At 35.1% G+C, this 24502-nt stretch overlaps 4 protein-coding genes across 11 annotated transcripts; 2 read left to right on the top strand and 2 right to left on the bottom strand.

The window, feature by feature from the left end:
• Nucleotides 1-233: 233 nt before the first annotated feature.
• On the bottom strand, nt 234-5874 carry LOC127240088 (protein SAWADEE HOMEODOMAIN HOMOLOG 2-like). Of its 3 annotated transcripts, none has more exons than XM_051258542.1 (11): nt 5661-5874; nt 4495-4580; nt 4375-4420; nt 4143-4296; nt 3975-4022; nt 3055-3133; nt 2888-2939; nt 1921-2064; nt 1674-1793; nt 1302-1584; nt 234-662 (listed from the first exon to the last, which is right to left on the bottom strand). In XM_051258542.1, the coding sequence occupies exons 1-11, from the start codon at nt 5712-5714 to the stop codon at nt 595-597; spliced, it is 1134 nt and encodes a 377-aa protein (XP_051114499.1). In that variant the 5' UTR covers nt 5715-5874; the 3' UTR covers nt 234-594. The 3 variants fall into 3 exon arrangements, with proteins under 3 accessions (XP_051114499.1, XP_051114496.1, XP_051114498.1); XM_051258539.1 differs by having other exon boundaries at nt 1921-2073; XM_051258541.1 differs by lacking the exon at nt 5661-5874 and adding an exon at nt 5211-5653 and having other exon boundaries at nt 1921-2073.
• Nucleotides 5875-7323: 1449 nt separating this feature from the next.
• On the bottom strand, nt 7324-10151 carry LOC127240091 (transcription elongation factor 1 homolog). 2 transcript variants are annotated; one of them, XM_051258546.1, is made up of 5 exons: nt 10036-10151; nt 9110-9264; nt 7850-7920; nt 7724-7745; nt 7324-7622 (listed from the first exon to the last, which is right to left on the bottom strand). In XM_051258546.1, exons 2-5 carry the CDS (start codon nt 9220-9222, stop codon nt 7556-7558), a joined length of 273 nt encoding a protein of 90 aa, XP_051114503.1. In that variant the 5' UTR covers nt 9223-9264; nt 10036-10151; the 3' UTR covers nt 7324-7555. The 2 variants fall into 2 exon arrangements, with proteins under 2 accessions (XP_051114503.1, XP_051114504.1); XM_051258547.1 differs by having other exon boundaries at nt 9110-9249; nt 10036-10123.
• A 130-nt stretch (nt 10152-10281) lies between these two features.
• Nucleotides 10282-14267, top strand: LOC127240085 (pentatricopeptide repeat-containing protein At4g31850, chloroplastic). 2 transcript variants are annotated; one of them, XM_051258537.1, is made up of 2 exons: nt 10282-13936; nt 14011-14267. In XM_051258537.1, the coding sequence occupies exon 1, from the start codon at nt 10581-10583 to the stop codon at nt 13923-13925; it is 3345 nt and encodes a 1114-aa protein (XP_051114494.1). In that variant the 5' UTR covers nt 10282-10580; the 3' UTR covers nt 13926-13936; nt 14011-14267. The 2 variants fall into 2 exon arrangements, with proteins under 2 accessions (XP_051114494.1, XP_051114493.1); XM_051258536.1 differs by having other exon boundaries at nt 14034-14267.
• A 4631-nt stretch (nt 14268-18898) lies between these two features.
• LOC127240092 (probable E3 ubiquitin-protein ligase ZFP1) lies at nt 18899-24123 on the top strand. 4 transcript variants are annotated; one of them, XM_051258549.1, is made up of 8 exons: nt 18899-19035; nt 19198-19255; nt 21376-21711; nt 21831-22259; nt 22382-22734; nt 22870-22968; nt 23267-23434; nt 23705-24123. In XM_051258549.1, exons 3-8 carry the CDS (start codon nt 21390-21392, stop codon nt 23855-23857), a joined length of 1524 nt encoding a protein of 507 aa, XP_051114506.1. In that variant the 5' UTR covers nt 18899-19035; nt 19198-19255; nt 21376-21389; the 3' UTR covers nt 23858-24123. The 4 variants fall into 4 exon arrangements, with proteins under 4 accessions (XP_051114506.1, XP_051114505.1, XP_051114507.1 ...); XM_051258548.1 differs by lacking the exon at nt 19198-19255; XM_051258550.1 differs by lacking the exon at nt 19198-19255 and having other exon boundaries at nt 22382-22689.
• The last annotated feature ends 379 nt before the right edge of the window (nt 24124-24502 follow it).

Consider the following 24502-nt stretch of genomic DNA (forward strand, 5'->3'; position numbering starts at 1 on the left):
CTTCTCTGATCTCATCTGGGCTTCATTCACAGCCCCAAGATTTCAACCATTCTATTATATTATTATTATTTATTTACTATTAGTTTGATTTTCTTTCCATTACGAACCCATATTCTTCATTATATTATTATATTATTATTTTTTATTTTTGGTGCAGGTCTGAAGTCTGATTAATGAGGCTGGCCATTCCCATGTCGCATGGGATATATGGACAGTGGAATCTTGCATGATTGGATTTCTTGGGTGTTATTTAATCCTTCTTTTTTTTTTTTAACAACTAATTAACTATTAATGATCATATTAGGATCTGATCGCGGACAACGTGTTATTACGTCTGTAATTTGTTGTAAGAAAAAATAATAATCTTAATTAGTATGTGTCTGCCTGTTTGAGTTGAGTTGGCTTTAGTGTTCATTGCAATAAATATACATTTCAAGAAAACTACTACTATTAAGTAAGACAGAGAGACATTCCATGTGACTCATTCTTTGTAGTTTACCTTTTTTTTTTTTTTTTTTTTTACTTCATAAACATTTTCCTTTGTAGATTAATTGAAGCATTTTGTGTGTGTAATATTATCACCTATATTGGAAGTTATTTTTTGAACTCCACTAGCAAGTTGGCTTGCCTTGCCTTGCCTGCCTTCCACTGTGACGCTGTGACTGCCAATAAATAATATATATATATATATATATGCAACGAGTTAAAATGAAAGGGACAACATTTGTAAATAAAATAAAATAAACATCCAAATATCCAATCCACCCTCTACCTCTACGCTTACTGATGATACACTCCTATATGCTTTTCTTGTCAGCCCAATTGCACGTTTTTCAATATCAAATTCATCAAATAATACTTGCAAACAAATATCATGAATTACTGTGTTGTCCCACCAAATTTAACTCAGTTGTAAATTCATTTATAAGATGAATAACAGATAAGCAATTCATCGTTACTGACTGTAAACATGTGCAGGGATTTCATTCATTCAACCCCACAATTTTGATCCCAACATAACTACAATAGCTAATCAATATTCATTCAAATCCACAGGTAGGCATAGCATCTCTTGTGTCTGAATAAATTTGACTAGTAAATCAAATCAGATAAAAACACAGCAGAGGATAGGAGATCTTATGTTAAGTTAGTGAAGTAGGAAGGTATAAAGAGCACAGCAGAGGATTCCCATAGTAACAAAGACTAACCGTGATTTTCTGCTGCCCATTCCCAAGACTACGAACTAATTCAACAACAAAAAAAAAAATCAACGATATTGAATTTTTTGCCTTACTGCATACTTGGATGTGAACCTCCAATGGCTGGTGCAGTATCTACAGTGGCTGGAGCATTTTCTACTGCACTAGTTGCATTTCCAGTGTCGGCGATCTTCACTGGCGGTAATTGGGACTCGGTGGCTGCAGGAATAGCTACTGATCTGGTTTCTGTGGGATCCTCAGTTTTGGGCTCGTTCTGTGTTGTTACACCTGCCTGAGAATCTGCACTGGTTTTTCTAGCATAGAGTTGGTGCAATCTATAATCAGTTTCAGGTCGACGGCATATCTTCCTGAGGGGAACTATTTCCTGCAATGTTGGAAAAAGATGGAATAAAAAATACAAAAAGTGCGATAGTGTATCCATCCAGCAATCCAGAGGTTTGTGAACAAGTGTACCTCAGATTGGTCATGATCATATCTTACGAGAAACCTACAACGACAGCCTCTTATGTCGTGTCTCCGCCTTTGAGCATCAAGGATGTGTGCATCAAAGTAAAGGGCCTGTTCTTTGCCTTCCTACAAAAATAAGAGATTGTAACAGTTACAATTCCCCTCTCTGAAAACATTGACTATCCTTAATATGGAATTTATTTATTTATTTACTATCTTGGGTTTTGTGATATCATTATGCATGCTACTATACCTGAAAACAGAGCACTAGATCTCCAGGAAGAATTGCAACACACTCTGATGATTCGCATGGGAGTGATCGTTGCCTCACATGCCTACGAATGTTGACCCATTCATCCTCTTCTTCTCCAAAACCAGAAAGACGAACAAGGGCTTCCTGAGGTTGCTAGGCAATTCATCAGAGTAAGTGACTGAGAACACTAGCAATGCCTTTAAGGCCCGTTGAAGCTACAAAATCAAGATGACTGTTTTATCCCAAGATTATGATGAATCTAAACCAAACCAAGATAAATCAACGTATCATGTGTGAATCTGAGTTCAGGCCAAGTGGCAACAAAGAGAGCTTGGTAAATTATCCATTTGTGCAAACCAGATATAATAAACAGATGGACTTTGTAACTTCATGGAAAAAATTTGGTACTCAAAGCTTAAATTATAAACACTTGAAAAGTAAATTTCATGTTTTTAATGTTTCCTGGGTCACAAACTGAATTTAATTATATTCAGCTGTGTGTAGTTTCATACTAAGCATGAGCTCTAAGAAAGAACACATATGAAATCCAAGCCTCGTTAAGAAGTTTTGAGCAAAGTGAAAACACAGGCATGCCAACCTTTATTGGAGGTCAAAACCATTAACATTACTATGGTTGAATTCATGTAGAATGAATTCCCAAATGGCAAGGTTGATGTAGAAAAATAAATTTCTGAAGAGTCGTTTGGGCCAAAACATCCATAAAAGTACAAAAGTCGGTAGAGAAAAATAAAGATCTTCACCCAAGCGTTAAAAGAGTGAAGAAAACCACCAGCTAGCTTTCTATGAGATGAAAGAATACACTGCTGCAGCATTCCCAGTAACAAAAATCAAAACAGGAAGAACAACTTGTCTTAGAAATGGAAAGGTAAATAAACAAGCAAATATCAACCAAGCAAAATAACATCACTTCTAAGGATCCAAAAGGATGGAAAGCTAAAACAATTACCGGATCACCAGTCTCCAGTGATCTATGTGACAGAAAACATGCTATATCGTACCTGAAACAGAAATACATGCATTCAACAATACTGATGATCTTTACCATCCAAAATATATAGTATGCGAAAATGAACTGTTCAAAAGTCCAATTGGAATGTGGTTCAAAGTACTAACCATGCACCATCTCTGGCCGATTTAGCTTCAAATTCCATTTCAGAATTCTCCACAGCATTCCTTCCAGCAGTTGGCATTGCTGATAAGAGATTAGAAGAAAAGATCAAACCGTGAGGTGCAACAAGAGGAGAACAGTTCCAACATCAAAACTTGAAAACTGGTGCTACATAGGATGTTGAATTAGAAGGCTACAAATCTTTATAAAATTTGATAGAACTGCCAGATATGTATAAAAGGAGCAGCTTGTAGAGTTTTATTTAACTCAAACCCATATATAAATGAGTAATTTATTTTTGTTACTTATCGACATTTCATAAAAAATCTAATTACTATGGTTTATCAGTCAGTCTTGGATGGCTGCAGATGAAACATAAGTGGTTCTAGCAATCTAATTGGGAAAAAAGTTAATATTATATCAGATGTACGATCTGTTTGAGAATCTAAAGCAGCTAAACATTTGCTAAACCGCTCAAATATCCTACCTAACCTTATTAGATTAGAAACTTTTCAAAAGAAATTCACATTAACCACATTTACAGTAGCTCCAAAAATAACAAAAAGCTTGTAACCCATGACTTGTTCTTTCCAAAATAAAGAAAAAAGATGCTTGCAAATCCATTTGTGGGAAGCAAGACAATGTGTGTGTGCATGTATGTGTTTAGGTAGGTAGGTAGATAGATAGATGAATTTCTAAGAATCTTGCAAAATAAATACAGACAGTTGACAGAAAAGGAAATGCAAAGATCCTTCTTTGGAGATGAACCTAGCATAGGACTATCTTTGATGCACCAGCACAATGTATAAATGCTAACTCATAGGAATATTGTATAGAGATTGTGACGCTCACAACAACAAGGTTATTTTTGAATAAAACGGAAGAGCAGGACCAATTAAATAAAATGCACATTTTGGCATCTTACCTGATGATGGGATAGATTGAGGAGCTTGGGGCACACCTGTCACTGTAGCTGGAAAGAACAAGACAAAAACATGGATTGAGGAACTCAGGGCAAAAATAATGTCCTTCTGCGGATTAGTGAAAAAACAGGGATCCAATAGTGTTTTAGATGAAATGTATTAAGTATTACTTGAAGGAGCAGTTTGCAGTTGAGGAGCCGGAGGAACACTTGATGTTACTTGCTCATCTCTAGGAACTCCAGGCATGCTCACTTGCCCAGGGACCAAAGCCCTAGCTGATTTATTTCGAATAGCATAGCGCCTATTTTGGAACCAGTTCAAGACCTGTTCCATATATTGATAATTATTTAGGGATTTTCTTAGAAATACTAGAAACATATAAACTGGGGAGCTGTTCATTACTTGTTTCACTGAAACCTCCACCTTCCCAGCTCTCTCAGCAGAGGAACTATCAATTGAAATAACTCAAATGTTGATTATCCATGAAGTCATCATACTCAATTATTGACTTTATTTGCTCACCTAAACCTCTGAGCAAGAGCCTCGAGAATTTCACGGCCAGGAACTACACACTTGTATGCTTGCAGAATGGCTTCCATTTCTCCAACCTTAAAATATTAAAGAGTAAACATTCAAAGGTGCACGTACCCGTTGTTTCAACAAAAAAGGAAGAAAAAGGAAAAAAGAAAAAGAAGACATCATTTATCAGAAATGTATATTGATGTTATATTCTATATTCAGTGAACATGTATATTTGCCACGTGGCAAGAGAAATAAATATAGCTCAGTTATATGTAGAGTCTGCATTTATAGCATAACTGTTATGCTGGTTGATCCACAGAATCATGCCCTGTTCTTAAACCGTGTTCAAATGGAGCCTAGTTAGCAAGAAATAATTCAGTATACTAAATTACTTAACAGATAAGAGGAAAAAGGAAAAATTGATAACAAAATCCTTAACAAGATACAGTGTCTATTGCTAGTTTTTATATAAACACTTCATCTCAAAGTCAAATTATCTTTTTAAGTATTAGTTAGGTTGAAAACTGATTTCGATATTTTCAAATGCTTATCAGATCATATTTTGATCAATGCACCATTTCGTATATAATTCTATCGCGAAATTTCCATACTACTTCATACAATCAAACATTTATTCGGATAGGAATTCTTGCAATCTCCAATAAAAGTCATAACATATTCGATCTGATTCATGCATGTTGGGCGTACGACCATACATCAAATAAACCAACATGGCTTCTACTATGTTTTCTCTCGGCCTTTTCCATTCCCCGAAATTTCACAGAAATACAACTTAGCTAGGCATCATCATCCTACAGATCAAGGAGCCCCCTTTGTCCCACAACACCTGCATAGTTTTTGCTTCTGCAGAACTAGATTCATACAAAGGAGGAGATAACACGCACCATATGCAAACCCGATCGAAGAAATTTCCCAGAAACACAATAAGTTATATACATTACAAAAGGGCGAGTAATCTATCAGCGGGAACATATACGAATTTAATTCAAATCACGTAAAAGGCAAGTAAAGAAATACGAAAACAGAAGTTAAATTAGCCCTACGAACATTCCACGAGCAAAACAATAATGAAACACAGAGCTTTGTAAGCGTGCATTTGATAACTGGCATAGAGACAAAGGGAGAAGGAGGGTTTTGCGAGCGACCTCGACAGAGGTAAAACGGAAGGCAGGGCCTCCGTTGGTCGGAGGGCGGCCCATCGGCTTCCTTCCACCGTCCAATCAATGTTCAAATTCTTTCTCAGGAAACTGAAGAAATCGGCGGTGGTGGGTGACGGCGGAATAGAATCTTGAAGGAGAACAAAGAGCACCAAATATGAAAATCTTCTACGACTTGTCCGTACTTGAGTTCTATTTAACTTTAAGCCCTTCTGTTTTGGTATATATAGATACATATATAATTAATTAATGAACTAAGGGGTTATTTCATTAGAATTTTTAATAATTTTTTTTTGGATTTTAAAAAATTTGATTGATGTGAAATTAAAAAATTTATAGAGTTTATGTTTAAGTTCGATGAATTTTAATAATTAATAAACTAAGGGGTTTATTTAATTAAAATATTTTTTTATAAATATATCTTAATTATATATATTTATATCAAATATAAATTTTATAAATATAATATATTTATAATTATTATATTTTTATAAAATAAAAATTAATATTAATAAATAATATATAATTATTAATAATATAGAAGTATTATAACAAATGTAACACTACTATATTATATATTAATATTTTAAATTTTATAATTTTAATATTATATAGGAGTGAACATTCCGTCTATTCGGTGCGAGCCTAACTTAATTTTGAATTTTGATTGATTTTTTATTTATAAAAATTAAAATTGAATCAAAATTTTCAAAATCAAACTAAACCGAACCAAACTAATTCAGCCGAAAACCGAACAAATTGGATTTTTTGAAATTTTTATAAGAATGCTCTGACTTATATATTTATCCTCAATTATATATTTCAAACAATTTACAAATTGATAAAATACTGAAATATAAATAAATAAATAAAGATCAAAATCATAACAATATATAAAATATAAAATTTATTTTATTTAACATTCGGTTTTGTCGGTTGATTCAGTTTGAAAATTGAAAATTATAACCGAACCGAAACTTAAATTTATAAATTCGGTTTTAGACCGAATCAAACCAATAAATTGAACAGACCAAACCAATTTGTTCGAACTGAAAAAAATTAATTTTTTGGGTTTGAAGCTCACCTCTAGTATTATATTATCATTTAATATATTAAATTAATTTTTTATTTTTTATTTTTATTATTATTATCATTATTATAAATTTTTTACATAAAAATAAATATATACGTATATAAATAAAATAAAAAACATAATTTACGATATAAAAAATATATTAAAATAAAAATTAAATAAATAAAAATCAACCGTTTAACAATAATATAATATATTCATAATTGAAAAGAGAAAATTACACCTCTTTGTGTTAATTATTTATTTTTTTATTCAAAATTTTTTATATTTTTTATTTGTGTAAAACTTGCTTTAGATATTTTATTATAACGCAAAACTTTTCATACTTTACATTCGTAATAAGTATTTTGTGCATTTTTACTAAAACACGGTGGGGTATTATATAATTTACTATTGTTTTTATAAAAATAAAAATTGTATAAAATTTATGTGCAATGTATATACCCGAGTCACACGAGTCCATATGGAACAACATCTATGTTTATTAACAATATACGTTTTGATTAATCTCTACTTTATAATATAAGGGCTTCATCAGCCTTGAGGAATGAAAAAACAAAAGGCAAAGGATTACACAGTTCATTATGCATCAACCTCAGCTTAGGGAAAACACAAGTAAAAGCTAGGCAGGAAAAGGTGTATTTTTTACATCAACCTCTGCCATCACACAGGTAACTTCGATGCAGCAATACTGTAGTAGCAGTACTAGTGTTCATTTAAAATATGTAAGATAGGGAGACTTGATTAAACATACGTAAGATAGGGAGACTCCATTAAACATTGTCCATCTCTACGCCTCATCGTCGTCCTCTTCCTGGTTATTGACGCGCTCGCACTCGTCGATCCATTCGCTGTATCTGTATACCAAACGAAAACCATCATTCATTTGCAAATGATGTTATCAGTTAACTAATGCGAAAGAAATAAAAACAAGAATTGCTTCATATTTTTCACTTACATGTCTATGGCCTCAGTCAGAGCTGCAGCAGGTATATGTTGAAAAGGGAAAGTTAGTAATGGGTATGGATATATACTAGTGGAAACTAGAAAGAAACACTAGTTGATATGATGAAGTAATTACAACCTGTTACAGAGGTGCTAAAGTTCTCCTGACAAATACGGCAAGATGCCTCGCCAACCAAATTCTTCAAATCTCTGAAACAGATATATAATTGAATGTACACACCACGTGTAAAAATAAAGGTATGAAATAAATAACTATGTGGATCAATGAATCACACAAGGCATGGATTCCGCGGGATAAACCCCCACATTACTTTTGCCACAGAGTATCTCTTCTTCACATACTAAACCAACCACATCAAATTGTATAGTTAACTAATACCAAGAGTAATCCAAAAGAAGCAGATTCACATAGGTTTGACCCTATTCACACTAAAAGCTTCCGATCTGTAATTATGATTTCATTAATGATATATATACAAAATTAAAGCCGTTTAGGTGATCATTCAATTAATACCGACATATTCTCATGCAAACCCATAGCTGATTATGGCAAAAAAGGCCATGGGGTTATCTAAAGCCATGGCAATTGTCACATGACACAACACGTGGCACATCAAAGCACGTAAATTTGTATAATATAATAAAACCTTTAGGTGATAATCATTAAATAATATACATAAATATATACTGAAAATTACAAACTATACAAAACTACTAAGTATCAACCAAAAAAAGAAAGAGACAAGGCAATGAATCCAGTTTCAAAGAATCCATGCATCCATGCATTTGCAGAAAATCTGATCTGCATTTTGAAAACATGAAACATAATCATCTTGCTTATATGTTGGCTGAACTTCAAGTCAATTTAAGAATGCATATTAATGAAAAAACAAAACATAGTATATCAGAAAAAATCAGAAACCACACGACACCACCAAAGCCAAATTCAGATTAACAAATAGCTTAAATATATAACAGGCACTCCAGCAGTAAGACATTCACCAAAACTTCCAAAGCACTTACATGCAATATGTAAAAAACTCCAAATAGTAATAACCGGGCAGCAAGCTTTGACAAAACAATTAAAACAATACTGAGCAGAACAACACACAGAAGAACTGAAAAATTAAAACAAGAAATGAAGCAATGTGTTCCTTATTTGGGACAGATATTGCAGCATGACACGCACCATTCAGCACCAATAACAAAACAACACTTCTCCTTTTTCTTTTAACAAACCTTGTTGCAAATCAATCAAGCCACATCTGGACTAGATTAAGACCACTTTATATTAAACAATTTCAATCCCCAACATTGATCATTTAATTGTCAGAACTATAGCAGAGAGGGTAAGATGAATGATCTTGAAGATACTTACATGCGGCACTCTACACTTGTACCATGGTTACAAAAGGGACAACTGAACACAGTGTCAAGTTTGTCCATTCGCTTCTTCGGTGGTGGCTTGGCCCTGGATTTCCTCTTTCCCATGTTTTCAGTTCAAAAACGAATATGGTACTGTCAATGCCAGCACTGTTAGCAGGCAATTGAGAACACAAGTGAGTTAAAAAACAAACAAACAAAAAAAACATCCGATCCAATTTGGGGGTAGGAGTGATAACTAGTTTGAAATACACATTAAAAGAAAGCCTGATAAATAATCAAGTTCATAAAAACCCTTACAAGTACCAGGAAATAAACAAGTAAATTCCAGTACTTATAGATTAAGCATAAAAATTCTAGAAATTTTCAAATTTGATATGAAACCTTTAATTTGTTTTCGGACCCCCAGGTGCATAATCATTCAGTAAGTGCAAATAGTAATAAAAAACCTACAGCGTTAATCCAAATAGCAATTCACCAGCTAAACCACATAAAAGGAAATCGCAACATATCTTCGCTACGTACTCTTGAGGAAACAACAATTCAAAATTCATGCCAAATTCACTGTGTCCATACTTCACAAGTGTGAGATTCCGTTGAAACGTAGGGTTAAATTTTCAAGAATAAGTGGTTCATGATGCTCCGTGGCATCAAAGAACGCAAGAACCTTCCAGGTTAGATTAGGGAGGCGAAAAACATCTAAATCACAAAAGCAGATATGCGAGATGCTTCACGGCCAAAGACCCATTAAATTGGCAGCGCCCAATTCACAGACAGGCAAACCCTAAACAAAAGCCGCTACTCGATTCACAAAGAAACATGACACAAACAAATATCTGCATATATGAATTAAAAATCGAAAACCCGAATCCGATCATTGAATATACGCAGAAACGATCAAAGAACACGGATGAATCTTACCTGGGAATTGCTTGGCTCGCGTTTCCAAAGGCAGGGTTGCAGAGAGGGTAAATCGCGGCAGACAGGCAGTGCAAGGCGTATATATAGCATCTGGCTCCGTGAGGTTAACGCGGATTATATGGCGCGTCTTGAAATGGAGCCGTCCGACCGGTTCGAAGCCTTTAAAACCGGTCTTATCAGACCGAACCGGTTCGAAGCCTTTAAACTCAGCCACATCAGACCGAACCGGTTCAGCGCGGTTAGAAATAAGAGATATCTGATATCGTTCACTGTTGGCCACTGCGAGCAGTTTCAGACAACGGCAGTCGTCGTCTCGCTGTCTTCTTGGTGCGCCCCATCTGTGTCTGTGCTTGCAAAAATATCTCAGCATGCTTCTGGTACAGATATCTCCTGCGCTATCTTCTAATACTGGATAGAAATATATTAATTAATACGCTCTCTGTGAAGCAATTCCACGAACACCTTCCGGGCAGTACAGTACAACACCTCTATCACATTGTAAATCTTGCATTAGCTTAATATCTCGCTTTTCGTTGTTTTCATGAATGGCTGTGATGCTTTGGAACTTTTCTGGTATATGCTGCTGTGATCATAGTCGTATCTTTTTGACCAATGGTAGCTGTAACTCATGTGTTTCGAGTTGCAGTAATGAATGCCTAATAAAAAGGGGCAAGGTTGATTCCTTTAGGGTTTTTCGAAACGGGGCAGCGTCGAGATGGAAGAGAGCTGAGAAAAAGCGTATTGATTTTTTTGGGTTTGCCATGAAGAAATCGGAAGAATTTGGTTCTATGGGGGATGAATTCAAAAGCAACATCTCCTCTAAGGAAATAATTGGACGTTTGAAGTCAATCCATGGTTTGGATCAGGCCTTTTCTTTCTTTAAGGCTGTAGCAAATAGGCCACATGTTATACACACTACTGAAACTTGTAATTATATGCTTGAGCTTTTGGGGGAGCAGGGGAGGATGGAAGATATGGTTGTGGTGTTTGATTTGATGCAGAAACAGATTATTTATAGAAATTTAGATACTTATTTGATTATATTTAGGGCTCTAAATGTCAGGGGAGGAATTCGACAGGCTCCAGTTGCTCTTGAAAAGATGAGAAAGTACAGGTTTTGTATGAATGCTTATTCATATAATGGATTAATACATTTGCTTCTTCAAGCAAGTTTGTGTGGGGAGGCTTTAGTCATCTACAAAAGAATGATCTCAGAAGAAATGAAACCAAGTCTTAAAACCTACTCTGCTCTGATGGTGGCAAGTGGTAGGAAAAGAGACACTGAAACTGTCATGGGCTTATTACAGGAGATGGAGCATCTGGGGTTGAGGCCAAATGTATATACCTTCACCATCTGCATCAAAGTTCTTGGGCAAGCGGGGAAGATCAATGAGGCTTATGATATATTGAAGAGGATGGATGATGAAGGATGTTCACCTGACGTAGTTACCTACACAGTTCTTATTGATGCCCTTTGTAATGCAGGAAAGCTTGGTGTTGCCAAAGAAGTTTTTAAGAAGATGAAGTGTAGCCGTCACAAACCTGATCGTGTAACTTACATCACTATGTTGAACAAACTCAGTGATTGTGGTGATTTGAGCTCTGTGAGGGAGTTTTGGAGCCTGATGGAGGCAGATGGTTATAAAGCAGATGTTGTCACTTTTACAATACTCATTGATGCTTTGTGCAAAGTTGGAAATGTTAACGAAGCATTTAAGGTATTAGATGAAATGAAGGAGTTGTGTATCACTGCAAATCTACACACTTACAATACATTGATATCTGGGCTTTTGAGGCTTCAGAGAGTGGGGGAAGCTTTAGAACTGTGTGAGATCATGGAAGTGAGTGGCATCAAGCCAAATGCCTATACATACATCCTGTTCATCGACTGCTATGGAAAATTAGGAGAAGCTGACAAGGCTATTGAAACCTTTGAGAAAATGAAAGCTCGGGGTGTTGCACCGACAGTTCCTGCCTGCAATGCATCACTGTATAGCCTTGCTCAAGTCAGCAGGCTTGGAGAGGCAAGAAAGATCTTTGATGGAATAAAGCAGAGCGGGCTTGTGCCAGATTCTATTACCTATAACATGATGATGAAGTGCTATAGCAGTGCCGGGAAAATTGATGAAGCCGTTCAGTTATTTACTGAAATGATAGATGGTGGCAGCCATCCTGACGTTATGGTCATCAACTCGTTGATTGACACACTTTACAAGGCAAATCGATCAAATGAGGCATGGAAGATGTTTTGCAGTATGAAAGAATTGAAACTTGTTCCCACTGTGGTAACTTACAACACTTTGTTATCTGGATTGGGGAAGGAAGGCAAAGTTCAAGAGGGCTACAAATTGTTTGAGAGCATGGCAGTTGATGGTTGTCGTCCGAATACAATAACTTACAATACGTTTCTAGATTGTCTCTGCAAGAACGATGAAGTTGATCTGGCATTGAAGATCTTCTGTTCGATGACAGAAATGGATTGCCTCCCCGACCACTTTACTTATAACACAGTCATCTATGGATTAGTTAAGGATAATAGAATTAAAGATGCCTTTTGGCTTTTCCATCAGATGAGGAAAACAAAGTATCCAGACAGTGTAACCCTTTATACCCTTCTTCCTGGAGTTGTGAAAGCCGGATCAATTGCGAATGCTTTTAAAGTTGTTGAGGACTTTGTTTACCAGGAAAGGTTTCCGATTAATGGGTCTTTCTGGGAGAACCTGATGACTGGGATCGTGAAGGAGTCAGAGTTGAATCATGCAATTTCTTTCGCGGAAAAGGTAGCATCAGTTGGTCTTTGCAAGAATGGCTCAATTATTGAGCCTATCATTAAGACGTTGTCCAAGCAAAAGAAATCCCTTGATGCCTACAAATTGTTTGAGAAATTCGTTGAGTCTTTTGGGCTTCGGCCAACTCTAGAAGGGTACTATCATTTGATCGAGGGGCTTCTTGATATTCATCTTTCAGAACTTGCATGGGATACCTATGAAGAGATGAAAAAAGCCAACTATGCTGTTGATGTTCCCACCTACAATTTGTTGCTTGATGATCTCGGGAAGTCTGGGAAGGTAAATGAACTTTTTGACCTGTACAATGAAATGCTTCATAGAGGATGCAAACCTGACACAATAACGCACAACATACTCATTTCAAGTCTTGTAAAGTCTAACCAGTTAGAGCAAGCCATAGACCTATACTGTGATCTTGTAAGTGGAGGCTTTTCACCCACACCGTGTACATATGGTCCTCTCATCGATGGCCTCATGAAGCTCAAAAGATTAGACAAAGCCAAGGCATTGTTTGATGAAATGATGGAATATGATTGCAAACCCAACTGCGCTATCTACAATATTCTCATAAATGGATTTGGAAAAGCCGGTGACATTGAAACTGCCAGAGATCTGTTTGATCGTATGGTCAGGGAGGGGATTAGGCCAGATTTAAAGTCTTACAGCATTCTAGTCGACTGCTTTTGCTTGCTGGGTAAAGTGGAGGATGCCATGCTCTACTTCAAGGAAATAAAAACTGCTGGCTTTGATCCTGATATGATCTGTTACAGTATTATCATCAATGGCCTTGGCCGAGCTGGAAAATTAGAGGAAGCGCTGGGTCTTCTTGCTGAGATGGCAAGCAGAGGGCTGACGCCTGACCTTTACACTTTCAACACCTTAATATTCAATCTTGGAGTTGCTGGAATGACTGAAGAAGCTGGAAATCTTTACAAGGAGCTTCAGCTCATGGGTCTAAAACCCGATGTTCATACCTACAATGCTCTGATCAGAGCATATAGCATTTCCGGGAACCAGAACCTTGCATATGAAGTATTTGAGGAGATGATGGTTGGAGGATGCACTCCAAATATGGGGACCTTTGCTCAGCTTCCAAACTAAGAGAGATTTAGGTAACATTTCCTTTCCACATCCCTTTCATGTAATTTTTGTCGTAAGGAGCAATTGCTGAATGCAATTACTTTAGTCGTGGTTGTTTCTATTAAGCAGGGATTGTTTGCATCGGCTTCTTCTTCATTGTGCATTTCAATGGTTGGTGATGACCCTGGTTCCAATTCAGAATGGACACACTCTACTCCATGCCATTTGAAGGTACAGCTAATGTTTGGGATTGGTAAAAAATACATATATAGTAAATAGAAACTGTTCCAAGTTGTATAGATAGAAAGACTCATACCGCTACTTATGTGCAAGTTGTACTACAGATCATTAGAAACATTTGATTTAATGTTAAAAGGGAAGATTCTACAGTCCTCATCAGCATTCTCTTTGTTTATTTCTTTGTGATGATGATGATCTTTACTTATGCACTAGGCCATTTCTTAGGAAAAAAGAGACATCTGTTGATGACTGATAAATTAAGATAAAGATTGTGGTTTTGTGAATTCTATCTGGGAATGGATGATGTTTTGAACAAGAATGTGAGGAGTTTATCATTTGTTGATGTTGGAGCAAAAGCAAAGCCCATGTATCAAATACTCTCTCTATGTCCGACTACAAAGTATATGTATAGAACGTCCAATTACAAAATAACTATTTCATTAAATATCCTATTTTTTTCACAAATACTTTTATTTTATATCACATCATCATTGCTTTTTCGTAATACCCTTACTTTACATCATATCATTACTTTTATACCAAAAAGTAAGAGTAAAAATGTCATTACATTACTTTTACCTACCCACCATAATTAAAATACTATTATTTCTTAAACTTCGCACCAACCAAAAGTAAATGTATATTTTTTGCTTGGACGAAGGGAGTACTACTTTTGAATGATATTGCAGAAACTTCTGTTGTTTTACTCTTACAGAGTAATTCATTTCACTAAACAACAAGGGTGTGTTTACTTCTGGAGTTCTAATTTTGGGTTTTGATTTTGAATAGTAATGAAAAAATAAATAACAATTGATGTAAATTTCACTGATTGAATTAATAAATCAACTAACAAATTTAAACAAGTTTTAAATAAAATTAAAGAATATAAATAACTTTAAAAAATATTAAGAATTTAAACAATAAAAGTGTATAAAGACATCAATTGGATTCATATTATCCAATAGTTCCTGTCTCCAACTCTAATTGAATTCAAATTTGGAATTTGGTTCATTTAATTTTTATAATTGCAATTAATTTTTTTTAAAAATCATAATATCCATTAAAAATTTATTCACGATTAATTTTTATAATAGATTTATATACATATCATATATATATATATATTAATAATTCATAAATAAATAAAGAAATTTTTAATAACAAACATTCTTATATTTATAGTCACAAACATTACAATTTCATCCTACTTGTTAAATTAAAAAAAAAAAAAAACATAATAAAAATGTTAAATAAATTATGTTATATATATTCCTTATTTTTAAATAAAATTGTAAAAAATTTTAAAATTACACAATAGATATATTCTTTCTTTCTCACTAAAAGATTTCTTCAAATAAAATTTAAAAAAAACCCTAGAAAAAACACAATTATTTATTTTAAAAAGTTCTAAAGATCTGAAAAGCTAGCAATTTTATATATATTTATATATATAATATAACATATGATATATATCTAGAAAAGTTGTGTTTTGATTGAAAAGAATGTGATTAAATACATTTAAATAATATTTTATTTGTTGTGATTGGAGTATATTTTTTGAAATACGAAATTTAAATAATGAAAGCTACCACAGCAGCCTGCATCAACCAACAGGTGAGAAAATTTCATAGATTAATTGTATGGGGGCAAAGGAGTCATTTCATTTCTATTGTAATAATGAGTTCTACCTGTTATCGCTTATCAACCTCCCTCTCCTCATTTAAAAGAGAATTTTGGAATATTTATTTTATTGTAAATTATTTTAATATAAAATACATTATATAAAACCATTATTTTATATTTACATTAAAATAAATAATAATAATTTAAAAAACAAAATAATATAGTTTGTATATTAAAATACAATATCTTAATATAATCAACTTAGCTTAACTTAATTTTATTTTTATTATATAATTTTTTTAATAAATACTACTCGGTATTTCAGTCTAATAAATAATATTTCAATCTATACCGTAATTTTTAATTCTCTTTCTTTCTTTTCTTCTTGGATAAAATCATTACTCTATAACAAAAACACACATAATAAATTAACAAACGGATAAAGTTAAAATAATAAATTTTTATAAATTATACTTAAATAGTTAATAATAATAATATTATGTCCCTCATTTAAATTTATGCTCACTTTCTTTTTAAAAAAATATTATCTTTTTTTTTAATTAAAAAATTATTATATTTTTATATTTTTTTTATTATAAAAAAATAATCATTATTATTCATTTTTATTAAAACTCATTTCCAATCAAATTAGCACGTATTTGCACGAACAATTAATATAAAAGACCTGTCCCTTCAAAAGTTAAATTTATGATTATATAAATATGGTAAATTATTATAAAAATCTATTTTAATACTGTAAATTCAAAGAACAAAATTACAAAAAATAAAAATGTCGTGGCCCACAATTAATCTGGATTGTATAAGTGCATCTTAACATGTGATAATAATAATTGAGCATAAACCTGCAAGCTTACAGCTAATCTTAATTCCAAAACAAAAATATGTAACATACATGTTTGAATTTTATTTTTCTATAATTTAAAATTGTTGATATTTTAAAAATTTTAGTTTACATATGCTTTTTTTTTTTTCATATATATAATAGTTAATTATGAAAAATAAACTAATATTATTATTACTTTGATGTTTAAATTGTTTTGAGCTTTAAACTGTATAATTTGCTTCCTTAGTATCTAAATTTTATTTTATTGATGTTTAATTTTTCTCTCGGTATTAAATTATCAAGAGTTTTAAATTGTGTTGCATTTATAATTTTACATTTTATGTTTATATATATATATATATTTGTATTTAAACTTATTTTTCTACACTTAACTCGTTTCAACAATGAAATAAATAAATGAAATGCAATTAGTAAAACAATTTATAATTATTGAAACATTAATTAGGTGATTATTTGCATCCGATTTATAATACAAATTTATTTAATTAAAGTGCATTTGTTCTATAAAATAATTTAAAAAATATACATACGAGACATAAAAAAATAGTTTAAGTAATATAAAAATAATAAATATACATAATATATTGATTTTTTATAAAAGCGGATTCGTCAGCGTCTGCGCGCGAACCTCTGTTCGCAAAATTCGTCTGGACGATGGCTCCGTTGGCGGTTGACTGGTCGTCTTTCGCGATTCTTGGCCGCGACGTGGATCGCAGGGAATCATTTTTTTAATACATACAAGTGCACGAAAATTCGTGCAGGAGTTTTTTGGGACTCGTGACGCCCACTCTGTCACGATGGACGGCCTGAGCGGCATTCGTATATCGGGTCACGAGTTCCATGTTGTCTACCGGGGCACATATCGATAATAATCCTTTCGCAGGTTCACCTATATAATTCATTTTACGAATTCTCCTTTCTCTAAACGATAAGGCTTATTCGACTTCTCGCGATGACCGGGTTCGTCGGCGGCGTGCGTGACGGCTCCGTGAGCGGCTGACGGGGTCGTCGTTCGCGATTTCTGGCCGCAACTTGGATCGCAGGGAATCCCATTTTTGCTGCCTACATGTGTAAAGAAATCCGTGCAGGAGTTTTTTGGGACTCGTGGCTACCACTCAGTCTCGATCGTCGGCCTGAGCGGCATTCGTGCGTCGGGTCACGAGTTTGCTGTTGTCTGCCAGGGCAGATATCGACAATGATCCTTTCGCTTCACCTATAGAATTCATTTTACGAATTCTCATTTCTCTAAACGATAAGGCTTGTTCGACTTCTCGCGATGATGCGGGTTCGTCGGCGCCCGTGTGTGGCGCGCACTCTGTCACGATGGACGGCCTGAGCGGCATTCGTACGTCGGGTCACGAGTTCGCTGTTGTCTGCCGGGGCAGTTATCGACAATGATTCTTTCGCACGTTCACCTATAGAATTCATTTTGTGAATTCTCCTTTCTCTAAATGATAAGGCTTATTCGACTTCTCTCGATGACGCAGGTTCGTCAGCGCCCGTGCGCAAAATTTGTCTGAGCGACGGCTCCGTGAGTGGCTGATGGGGTCGTCATTCGCGATTACTGGCCGCGACGTCGATCGCAGGAATACTTTTTTGCTGCCTACATGTGGAAAGAAATCCGTGCATAAGTTTTTTGGGACTCGTGGCGCCCACTCTGTCACGATGGATGGCCTGAGCGGCATTCGTGCGTCGGGTCACGAGTTTGCTGTTGTCTGCCGGGGCAGATATCGACAATGATACTTTCGCAGGTTCACCTATAGAATTCATTTTACGAATTCTCCTTTCTCTAAACTCTAAACGATAAGGCGACTTCTCGCGATGATGCGGGTTCGTCGGCGCCCGTGTGCGACAGTTCCGTGAGCGGCTGACGGGGTCGTCGTTCGTGATTCCTGGCCGCGACGTGGATCGAAAGGAATCCCTTTTTTACTGCCTTGCTTGGGACTCATGGCGCCCACTCTATCACGATAGACGGGCGACATTCGTACGTCGGATCACGAGTTCGCCTGCCTCGACCATCATCATTTCACAGGTTACCTGTAAAATTCATTTTACGAAAATAATAGAATATTAATGTTAGGATAGGTAATTTACCAAAACATCCTTGTCGTTTAGTCAAATATAAGGGTATAAGAGTGAATAATTTAATGAAGGACAGTGGAGGTTGGGAGCTAATAGTAAATAGCCACGTCGTCGTTAGCGGTAAAATCAGAATATATATAAAAAAATAAATAAATGGAAAATACAATATAAGAGAATACGGAGATTATTAAAGAGGATATTCTTCAATCTCGTTAAAACCATAAAATTTCTCTCTCTAGATTGCTGAAATTCATCGGAAACCTTTTCAGTTTTAGCGGTGCTTGAATCTTGATCTCTGTTCTATCCTCTTACATCAATCTGGTATGGTTTTTTCGAATAAATATTTAATATTTAATTTCCCAATTTTGCTATTTATTTTTGTAAACATTTTTTGAGGGCATTCTTGATGTTTTCTTGGGGTTTTATGTTCGATACATATGAATTATACATGCATTGCGCGCACATGTTGTTTTGTTTTTGTAGGGAACTGTAGTTTTGGCGATCATCGATCACTGTTACTGCGGGTGTTAAAGATTGGAGGGTTTTGTGTTAATTCTGCTTTGATTGTGCTTTGTTTGGCTTGTGATTTTTCGCAGAAGTTTTATTGCTGAAGTATTGGAATAAGTTGGAACTTCTATGGAAAGATTCAAAAATTGATATTGCTTGTGGGCTGATGATTATCTTTGCTTTTCTGCCCGTTATTGAATGCAACCTATTTGTTATGTGGGAATTTAGATTTTATTTAGCTTGCTTGTTTGCTCAGGGAGAGTTAGCTACAGAAACTTGAAGTAAAAGTTTACTATCCTAAAATATATCTATTGAGTGCCTTAATAGATAGGGTTATCAAAATTGAGAATTTGATTGTATTAGTCCAGACTTCTGTTTAATTTATTGGGTAAGGAGATTAACAATAATGTGTTCATTGTAATAGGATCTAAATATTGTTTGTTTCGTTGGTTGACCGGTGTCGTATAGCGGTTTTTTCAGTTGTTGTCGTATGTTTCGCATTTATGTATGTTTGGACATATATTAGTCATTCGACTTCTACACCTGCGGTAAACCTATGTTCTGTGGTGGGTTCCACTAATAGTAAATGTTTCTACAATTTGTCGTTTTCCAAATCCACATAATTAAAACTTTTCTTCACTTATTTTCTCCTTCCTCTTATTTGGTTTCTTTTGATGCTGTTTGCAAAAAGAAGGTAGTGATGTATGCTTGTCATTGCTTACGACAAGTATATCACAATGTGTAATTAGTTTTCACCTGCTTTTTTTTTTTTTTTATGACTTTCAACTAGTTAAAGTTTGATGGTCTTCATGTAGCATTCAGATTTTATGTTCTATGTAAGCACTTGGAGATGAATTTCAATGTCAGTTGGATGCATAATTATGATAGTACATTGAAAAAAATTCAGAATTTGAAATGATCAGTACATTCTTGTCCACATGGTAACTTCTCTGATGCAGTGATGTGCTGTTGAGAAATATAGTCCGGCAATTGATTCTGCTTACCTCAGAAAAGGGTCTAGTGATGCATTTTTTTTTTTTTCCCTTCTGCAAAAGAGAGCAGTGCGAATATCGATTTTATAATTTCGCAATCTTAGTTGTCCATAAATCTTGTATGGTCAACTAAATTTAGAGTCACCTTTTAGCTTAGGAAATAGATCCATGTAAGCATTGATGACCCTTCTCCAAGGTCAGCGGAGTCAATAATTCTAGGGGACTGACTGGTGAATTTTGGAATGTTGTTGATGTAGTGTTGTACTGCAATGTTATGTCTGTTCACAATTTATATGCTCTGTTACACTCAAAGCATTGAGAAAGAAAGAAAAAACAATTTATTGCGCAAGTTATGGAAAACTAGTATGGGTTGCATCTATAGCGTGTAAGTTGTGATGAGATCCACCCCAAAGGTACGATATGATATAATTATGCTGCTCGAGTATGATTGACCTCGTATTTCTTGCTCATTATTTCGGTGAGCTTTTCCGACTTTCTTAAAACATAAGATTCTAGTTGAACTGATAGACACGTGTCCAAAAATTTTGGTATTTAATGGGTTTTGTAAGGCCAATGTGAATATTACTAGGTTGAGTAAATTTAAGAAGTATTGCATTTCCCCTTAAATTTGATCTAGTTATGTAAGAAATATAACCCGTATGTACACGCCAAAATCATTTTCTGTTAATCTATATTTGTGCCTTACTGTTCATATAATTTGAACTTTTTCAGCCCTATCAAGACTAGTAGGTGACTTATTTGTTACCAATAGTAACTTAATGAATTCATATTCTGAAATAATTATGGAAAGGAATCTGTGACTGGACGAAAACAGCCTACTCACTTTAAATAGATAAGCAAGTGGGGATTACTCCCTGGTGCTTTTTCAAAACAACATTTATGGACGATTGTTCGGTAATGGAATTTCTTTTGTTTGGTTTTTGCATTTTCTTATAGTGTGAGTTTCTTATTATTTCAAAAAAGGAAGCTATAACAATGATGGTATCAGCATAAATAGTGTAGTTGTTTGCAATTTCTCTCTTTGAATCCATAATTTCCACTTTTCTGTCTCAAATTTATTCTTTAGCCAACTTGAAAACATTCTTCTCATATTAGTATACAATATCTTTAGCTTCTTCATGGTATATGTTCACTGATACAGGCATCCCATCCACTATGGCGCACCGGAATACTCAGTTCACCAGTCAAATAGCTGATACTGGAATGGATTGGCAAGGCCGTAGCCATGTACAGCCCGAACCTTGCATTGTTTTTGGAAACGTACCAAATTATCCTCTACCTCTCCACCCGGTGGTTCCTGCTCCAGCAAACCAGGGCACTTATAGTTTTCAACCTGTGCCAGATCGTCATGGAAGTGCTTTACTCTATAGGATGCCACAGCTAAATGGTATCCCTCTTCCGCATTCAGCCCTAAACCTTGATTTAGCTGTTGGTGCACCTTCTGGCCATTACAATCCATACCTGGAACCCCTATCTGGTATTTTATGATACTATTATTTGTGGTCTATGTTGGAGCATATGATTAATGCGCAATAACTTAAGAGTATTCTTGGTATTCCATAACTTAAGAGTATTCTTGGTATTCCACTCCTGCAGGCAACTACGGCTGCAGCATTACCTACATAGATAGCATGAGAGGATCATCTAAGATAAAGGATTTGGAGGGGGCTCCCGGAAATTTCCAGCATCATAATCCTTCAGCAGGTCCTAGTTCTTCTGTTCACCATGTGATGGCACCTGAACCTGATATTAATGTGATGGATCCTGCTTCTTTCCCACCACTTGGCATCATTGACCCCACACCAATGGTAGCAAGTGGCTCTCAAAGGACTCTGCGGAACAGGCTTGGTATGATTGGACATGAATCCGTTTCTACACATAATGCTAGTCATCTGGTCCCGGGAAACTATGCTGTCCCACCTGTTAATTATCCTGGAAATCCTTGGCTGAATGTGCATTTTGGTGCAAATAGCAGTAATATGAATAGCACTTTTGCGCGAACCCATGTTCCATCATATGCCCATGGTATGTAATTCTCTAGATCTAAATATATAGCCTGTTCCCGGTTATTCATCAATCTATTGAATGGATTTCATTTGTGTTTTGACAAATTCTCTCCTGTCTCTTGTTATTTCTTAAAATATCAGCTGGCGTGCTCAGACCTGCGATCGAAGCTGGGAATATAAACCCTCATGGTTTTCAAGTAACAGCAGGTAGCAGTTCTTGTGGCTTTCTGCCTCCTTCCCTTCCTCAAGGCCACAGCAATCATCACCGTCCACTTTCACCTATCCAAGGGGCAGGTGCAAATGTTAATTTCTCTGGCCAAGCTGCAATGCCTTCCCCTGCTGGAATTGGTTCTTTCCCAGGTCCAAGGCCCACATTTCTAGTGCCTGCCCAACAAACAGGTTTCCCGTTATATCAACCACATCATAGGGGATTTATACCTGATTCGAGTGTAAGGCATCACACACGTCCTCACTTGAGAATTTCAACACCTGATGTAAAAGCTCCTATTTCCTCCCTGTTATGTTTTACTTCTTCATTATTTATTATATAGGATCTCGAGCACTAGGGATTACGAATTTGATGCATTACCAATTTTACATTTGCTTGAATGTTGTCTGCCATTTTGTAGGAATTTGCTTCACTTGATGTTGCTGGCTACCATGAAGCAGGAAATTATACTGATCAACACCAGGATATGCGCTTGGATATCGATCACATGTCCTACGAGGTAAATATAATATATAACATAAAAAAAAAAAAATAGACAAACAAATGTGTGTATACATAAAACATATATATGTATTCGTATGTAAGCATATATATGTATGAGTGTAATTGTGTATATATTAATATATGTATATCTATATAGAGAGAGAAGGTGATAGAGAGAGCTGTAGAGAGAGAACCGAAAGGGAGTAAGAGTGGAAGGAAGTCTATCTCATTTCATTACAAGATTTAAGTCAATTCAATGAGCAGCGAATGCTGAGCAATGTGCCGGTAAACCTTAATTCAACTTCGTATGACAGGAGCTTCTTGCATTGGAAGAACAAATTGGTAGTGTTGGGACAGGATTGACCGAGGAATTCATTCAAAATCATTTGAAAGTAAGATATTTTTCCCTGTCAGTAGCTGAGGCCGATCTTGAGGAAGCACCTTGCTCAGATGAGCTAGTCAACTTCTGTGTTATATGCCAGGTACAATGATATTATCATCACCCAATATATATGTGAGAATTATTTGCATTTCAGATAATAAGCCAATCAATCCAACACAGAATTATTTATGTTTCTGTTCTTCACATTTATTTTGATAAATATGCACATTATCCCCAAAATTTCCATTCAATTTGCCTATGAACCTGCAAATTTTGTCCATCTCTGATCTGCGACTTTACGGTCTTGATTCATCCCAACTCAATCTGTTTTGATCACATTCTGTGACTCGATTTCCATATCATTATGCAGTGTGGTTACGAGAATGAAGATCCTGTTGGAACCCTCGGCTGTGGACATGAATACCACAGTGAATGCGTAAAGAAGTGGCTGGTGATGAAAAACTCTTGTCCCATATGCAAATCCGCTGCCTTGACTCAACCATCATCGGCGAAGCATTTGTAAGCAGAGCCAGAGGCATTCGGGCCAGAACCATTTATATCAAGAATTACTATTTATGATATATAAAACATTTTTGTTGGTGTATTGTATAAATGCATACATTTTATGTACATATATGGCTGCTAAACATTGCTGGCCATCGTCACCAAACTGTACAGCGCCGCCCTCCCTCCTACCCTGCTGCTGTTCATGTTATATTATGCCTGCCCGAATGTTGCTTTGCTGTTGTATTAAACTCTTGTGTTGTGGAATGCAGTCACATTCTTTCATCTTGTGGGAAGAAAATTTGATTAACTTTGGGTTATAAAAATGGAGTTTTTGCTGTAAAAGCCACTTTTACAAAATTCTCGAGGAAGATGGATTTTCAAGGATCAAGATTGCTATTTTTCTCATTTTAATTTATTCTTTTTCTCTCTTGAAATAATTCATCCAAAGGGGTGGTATTTACTTGGAGAGAAAAATATGTGTTTTATATTAAGATCGAAAATGCAAACAAAGACTTGGTTTGTTTGTCTTAGTGTTTAGATTTGAATTTTCTTTAGTATGTATAATATATTATTCCATTTAAATCTAAGTTTACTTTCTATCATAAAAGAAATAGTTTTTTTTGAAAATAAAAAATTATTACATTATTATTAACAATTATTA

This window comes from Andrographis paniculata, unplaced genomic scaffold, assembly GCF_009805555.1.
Source record: "Andrographis paniculata isolate CXL003 unplaced genomic scaffold, ASM980555v1 Contig79END, whole genome shotgun sequence".
NCBI lineage: Eukaryota > Viridiplantae > Streptophyta > Magnoliopsida > Lamiales > Acanthaceae > Andrographis > Andrographis paniculata.